Source organism: Leptidea sinapis, chromosome 11 (assembly GCF_905404315.1).
Source record: "Leptidea sinapis chromosome 11, ilLepSina1.1, whole genome shotgun sequence".
NCBI classification, from domain to species: domain Eukaryota; kingdom Metazoa; phylum Arthropoda; class Insecta; order Lepidoptera; family Pieridae; genus Leptidea; species Leptidea sinapis.
In genome coordinates, this window is record NC_066275.1 from 4,377,692 (window position 1) to 4,384,327 (window position 6,636).

Consider the following 6,636-nt stretch of genomic DNA (forward strand, 5'->3'; position numbering starts at 1 on the left):
AAAAATAGAAATGTAAAGAAAAAATGAAATATCTTCTCATATTCTGTAGATGTATATATTTTTTTTAAATATGAGCTTAATATAAACCGCCATGAAATGTTTTCACTTATGCGCTTATTTGAAGGTTTCTTGGGATAACAGCCTTACCAAAATTTTGCTTCACTCAGACAACAGAGACTAGAACCATATTGACTAATGGACAATGAATAAATGTAACATTAGTAAATTACAAAACTTCCGTTTATTTAGACAGAAATATCATTATTTACATTTAAATAATTTAAGAAACTTATAACACTACTTTCTACTCAGTCTTGGCGGGTTCTGCTAACGGCAAAATGTCATCGGCAGCTTGCTCTTCGCTCGTTGATGGCTTTTCCTCAATTTTATTGATCTCTTCTTCAACAGTTTTTATCCGGTTGCTGTCAATATCCCCTGAAATCAATAAGAATATAGTATGAACAACAATATAAATACATAGTTTATTTTGGAATGCACCGCCCAAGTGCAGGTACAAGATCATGTACCAAGTACCTACGTAGTTAAAATCCCTGCTACTATTATAAATATCTATGTATATTTGTTTGTTACGCTTTTACGCCGCAGCTAGCGAACCGATTTTGATGAAATTTGATACAGCGATAGACTAGAGCTTGGGATAAGACATAGGCTACAAAATCGATCGTTACCGCCGGATATGTGAGAAACTGAAATTCACGTCGATGAGCTATAAATATACCAATTGTAGGTTTAGTTTACCATAGCACTCTTCCTTGAAATAGGATTCGTATAATATGTTGAGAACGGGAGCGAAAACACCCAACAGCAAAATACCAAAATTCTGAGCGGCACTACAATTGCGTTAAGATGTTAAGTCTCATTTGCCAAATAATGTCACTAGTTACGGCGTCCTTCAGACCAAAACATAATAAAGCTTATACATTACTGCTTCTCGGCAGAAAAAGGCGCTGTTGTGGTATCCATAATCTAGCTGGCTCCTGTGCAAAGGAGCCTCCCACTGGTAAATTCTCTTGCTTGGGCCTGGAACTTTTCTATACACTCCCACAGCATTGGATACAAATGGCGCTCTGAGCGAGAAGAAACGGCGCAAGAAACTCACCCAGCATTCTTTATTTGCCCTCTTTTTAATAAAATATACAAATAGCATTGTAAAATAAATCATCATACACCTAAAGTATACACATAGAATTCATAGGTATTATTTAATACAAAGTAAGTAATGTTAACACTTTGTTTTATATAGAAGCATAAAGCGATGTTAGTTATTTTTATTACATGTAGCACATTTAGCACGTCACAGTGTACCGCCGCAACATTGATCCTGATGGAATACCTTCGGAGTGAATACAAATAAGTATTGCAAAATAATTATTAATATAATACACATAAGCGGGTACAACCAAATTCTAATTGGTTTATGACGAGTAAAAAAAGAAGGACTCCGCGCCGTGATATTATCAAGTGAAGCACCGTTATGCTAGTGTGTGTGCGGTTACGAGGGATATATCATATATGGCCACAAATACTTATAAAGTATCGTTTTTACACTTTTTCACAGCGCACGACGGCATTTTTAAAATATTCTTTTGAGATGCAAACTGATCTGTTACAGACGATGACAATTCTCATAAAAATTTTTTTACTAGTCCGTGATGCTGAATTGAATAATGAAGAGCTCTGACTATCTGATATATGCGGATGGGTAAAATATCTAAATTAGGGGGTAGGTATCTAATTAACGACAGAAAAGTGGCGGTAGCCTTAGGCTTAGACCATATAAACGTCTTGATAGACTATGATAGCTGTGAAAACGCCGAAAAAATTGACTTTAGAACTATCCTCTATTTTGAGCAATTTACGCACACTAACATAAAGCTTCATACAAAACGCAAGTGTAAGAGGAAGCCTGTCACGCACACTAATCTTCCTGGCCTGTTTTTATCGGTTGTCTAACAGCAAGAGACTATCTAGACGTATAAATCATCTAAGGCCTTAGGTCGTCTTGGATGAAGTTTATTACATTGGCATTTAATGGGAGACGAAACCCGTTCATTTTTTTGAGAAATAAACACGTTTTTCCAAATTCTTGTCACTGGTATGTGAAGATGATGCCGCTTAAGATAAGCTCAATTATCAATTATATTAATGTTTAATATGTCCTTATAAGGTTCTATATTTATTTTAATTAATAACAACTAGTATTTGATTATAGAAACGAACCCATTAAGGCTTAATCTTTGGTTTATGTAGCGCCTGCATAATGTATACTGCAATTGCGCTATTCTTAACGCTTGCTATTAGTTTACTAGGGATGTACTTTCTTTATGATTCCACAGATTGGGAATGGAACGATCTCAGGCTATTAAATGATAAGTCTAATTGTACAATAGTACTCTGTAAAAAAAGCCCGCTGAGTTTGTTGCGTCCGTTCTTCTCAGGTCTGAGGCATTCTTTTTGGAGTGGTTGGTAGTTTTTGACTTTCAATAAGTGATATCCTATTCTGAATCAAAATATTTGAATTTGAATTTTGTGTATAATGTCGAAGTTGAAAATTTCATTTGTCTGTGTTATTCATTATTTTCAATAGTAAAGTATCTTACATTGAATTGAACCCAGTATAAACACTGACAGTCTATTTGTATTCACCCCGAGTTTCCCCAACTCCATTCAGTTGTACCTGGATATTGGTGCCTAATGTATTAATGGCACTGTTAACTGCAGTTGACACTGAAGTGGTAGTAGAGTTTATAACAGCACCTATAGTACCTATTAGACCATTTACAAAGGTCGCCCATGCAGTCGCTAGAGAGGAAAATTGCTAAGATTATTATATAGGACATAAGAAAATAGTAATTAGCGGTAATTAAAATGACAGTTAAGTTTAGTTGGATGTACTTTCAACTGATATTTAATATTGATTTTTACCATAGGTGAGAGAGTAAGACTTTATAATACATATTATATAAGTTAATATCAAGGAATAACTATCCCATTGTCACATTGTAATTAAATTATTTTTTAAGAATAATTATGTAATAAATCTCAGAGTCAAAACCACTTGGATCTGATGCATCTTGTTAGTGTCCCCAAATCCCTTATCCCAAGGTAAAAAATTAAATCAGGTGCCACGACTGATAGTATTTTTAACTGAGTTAATCAATCCTTAAAGCCAGCACGTGAACTTCACAATGCTCAGACGATTACCGCGGTGATTTTCGTGAGTTAGTAGTTTCGGTGACAAAGGGATTATAAAAGATAAATCAAAAACTTGAAATTTAAAAGATGCAAGAACAGGCTAAAATAGTTAAAAATAGTAAGTATTTGTAGAAGATTAATTTGTAGTGTGTTTTTAATATGGATAATTATCGATCTCACCGTTATGGGAGCCGCCGTGGCCCTTTGTGGCGTCACTGTCGATAGCCACCGGCGCCGGCACTTCATCTCTCGGTCGTTCGGGGTTCCGCAGCCTCTGCACCGCTGTCTGTATGCCCTTCACTATTGGGTTGTTTTGAACTATCTGCTGGACTGGCCCGCTTTGTTTTGCTGGCTCTTCTGGTTTTGGGGCCGCTGATGAAGAAGTTGGTACTGAATTACTCCCGATTTCATTTGGCTTTTTTTGACTATTATCTTGAGCCGGTTTTTCTGGGATAGCGGCCGCGGCCGCAGCAGGGGGTGGGCTGGTGGGTCTATTCCAATTATAAACTATGCCTTGTATAGTCTGCGCAATGGGTCCACCGGAGAAGTGTGGAGGAGCCGGCTGCGCTTGTTGCTGTGCTTGTCCTTGTTGGATGCCACTGACAATATTGTTCCACGAGTTTTGTACCTGCTCGACCAAGTTCGGCGGCCTCCAACCGGTCTGGACGGGTGCGGGTTCATCGGCCGCTACTCCCGCTGGCGCCTGAACTGGTTTTTGTGGTTGGTTCTGTTGTCCCAAGAAAGGTAATGATGGCAAGGACGGGAATGAGATACCTTGGAATAGATTTGTGACAAAGTTTCCTCCTTGACTTGAAGCACCCTGGGGAGTGTCAGCTTGTACACCCTCAGGTGGCTGTTCTGAGGTTGACTGTGGGTTCTGGCCAAAATAATTCTGTACAGCGTTTTGTAAGTTTGTAAATGATCCAACTACTCCATTCTGAAAATTGTTTAAAAATTGATATATAAAATTAGTTTGTTCTTCGGTTGGAGCCTGGGTAGAGCTAGATGGCTGAGAGGGTTGAGCTTCAGCTGGTGCACCGTCACCTTCAGCCTTTGCTGCTGCGGCTTCGTCTTCTTCCTTGATAATAGCGAGTAATTCGACGCCTTCGTTTAACTTACTGACCCCGGAATCGAAATTGCTTGCCAAATTTTTGAGACGGGCTTCAACAACCTGAAAATTGTCCTCAGGTTTTGAAACCTTTTCTGGCGCGATGTGGCTCTGAATCGTGTCGTTCAATTTCGTAATATGATCTCCAAACGTAATTTTAAGTTTATTTATGTTTTCTTGAATGGTCGATAACTGTTCGTCATTTGCGAATAATTTTTTGAAATTATCAGAAATACCTTTCAGACCGCTGCTAAATATCTTCTGAGTGTCTTCAATCGATTGTTTTATAGTAAAAACGGCTTTCTGACCATCGGTATAGTGTTCAGGATTCTGTGTCTCATGTTGCTGCCGTTGCGGTGGGCCAGGGTTCTTTAGGTCGATAGGAGCTCGCTTAAGATTGATACTGTCATCGTTATCAGGGACGTAGTCGTTAGAATTCTCGTCTAGTTTCACGTTTTCTACGATTACCTTAACGGGTATATTAACGGGGCTACTTCTGAGACTGTTGTCAATATCCTTGACAGCGTGCGTCTGCTGTACGAGTTCAGGTTCGCTGACGACGTTTTCTAGGTCGATGTCGGAAAGGTCGTCGAGTTTCTTTTCTGGTGCGCTGATGGAGGCAGCGTGCGTCTGCAGCACGCAGAGAGCGAGGAGCACGTACAGTTTCATCTCGCGACGGGCTCGTACTCTGGGCCGGGCGCCGCCGTCCTCCATATATACCGGTCCTCACGAGTAACGGTGCCGGCGCCGACCCGGTGCGCGGAGGAACGCCACGCTAAATGTATTTGTCACTATTTGTGTTATAAACTATCGGCAAGCGCCGCTGACCTCCACTCGCTTTTCTCCAGCGGCAATAGTAAAAGTAGTTTACATTTTTGGTTTGTAAATGGTTGGGATTATAGTTACGTAATATATATAGTATGACGGTTTTTATAGTAATGGCAAACAGGCAGACGAGTGACACCTGTGTGCCACGAGACTTGCCTGCCATTCCGCAATCTGTCATTCAAAATCTGATGGATTTTGAAAAGCAAAATAATTCACTGATTGCTGTCCTTAACGCAAAACAAAAACTATTTTCACAGATATAAGATCTCTGTCGCCTTTTGAAACAACAGAAGAATTTATTTGGATATCATACTACATATTCTGTAAACTGGTGAAAATATCCATCCGCCATCGAGCTGACCCGCAATCATGTGATAGGCGTCAATAGAAAGTGGATAAAAACCAAATTTGCGAAGCTTCTAGAATAAACTTCAAACTAACGTATAACACAACATGAAGTGTGAAAAATGATTTCGCTAGACAGACCTGAGATCATAACTGCACTGTGATAAGTAAATCGTCCTCTGTAATCAGTACAATAAATCAGTACCTACTCGTATAGCATGCTCATGGCATTATTAATGTTACATCAAAAGCAAATTTTGAGAAATTTTTAGTAACTTATTTAGGTATGTTTTAACTAAATTCTTGAGTCAAAAAATTTTCAAAATTAAATATCTGGGCAAACACACAATTAGTAACGTTCTGGCTTTAGGGTGTCGGATTTGCACCTACTGTAAAGAAATTTTAATCCTGTCGGTACATTTAATGATGTAATTTTGTAGATACGTATTTGAATATTTTTTATAATTACTTTTTATATATTGTTTAATATATAAGATTGTATTACTTATTATAATTGTAGTTACGTAACACAATATCCTAATTGATATACTTAAAGGCTTCAAATAGGTGCAGAAACATTGCACATATGGCATTCAGATTCATCAATTGGCAGCTCAAAGCCGTGACTATCGCTACAACAATGTTTGGTGCACCAGCTCACTTGGTATGCTGGAGGAGCAGCGGCCCGGCGCGTCGGTGACCCAGACACCACTGACCCACCAGATATAATCGATGACCCGCAGTCCGCGGTATACATCACGACGTTCATATTTAATTATTCTAGTCAACATTTTTTTATGAAAAAAGGGCGGAGACGAGGACAACGTTCAGCTGATGGAAATTTTTACGCCCTGCCCAGTGGCGTAACTATACCATCTGGGGCCTGTGGCAAATTCTTTTTATGGGGCCTCTATCAGTAAAAATCATCACATTTTTACTCAGTTTAATTTTAATAAACTTCGAGATATTCAGCGTACTCGATTACACGTTGTATATGTCCCAATATAGGCCGCCTCTCTTGCGCCCTATGCTTATCTTAGACTTCACATTCAACCATAGAACATAATATCTCAATATATTCATCATCTATTCGCTAGCTTTTCGAATCAACATCTTTTTGTTTAGTTAGGTTGAAATGC

At 38.7% G+C, this 6,636-nt stretch overlaps 1 protein-coding gene across 1 annotated transcript; it reads right to left on the reverse strand.

Moving 5' to 3' along the window:
* Positions 1 to 222: 222 nt before the first annotated feature.
* Positions 223 to 5,024, reverse strand: LOC126966707 (uncharacterized). The gene is made up of 2 exons (XM_050810915.1): positions 3,397 to 5,024; positions 223 to 435 (listed from the first exon to the last, which is right to left on the reverse strand). The coding sequence occupies exons 1-2, from the start codon at positions 4,991 to 4,993 to the stop codon at positions 305 to 307; spliced, it is 1,728 nt and encodes a 575-aa protein (XP_050666872.1). The 5' UTR covers positions 4,994 to 5,024; the 3' UTR covers positions 223 to 304.
* Between the last annotated feature and the right edge of the window lie 1,612 nt (positions 5,025 to 6,636).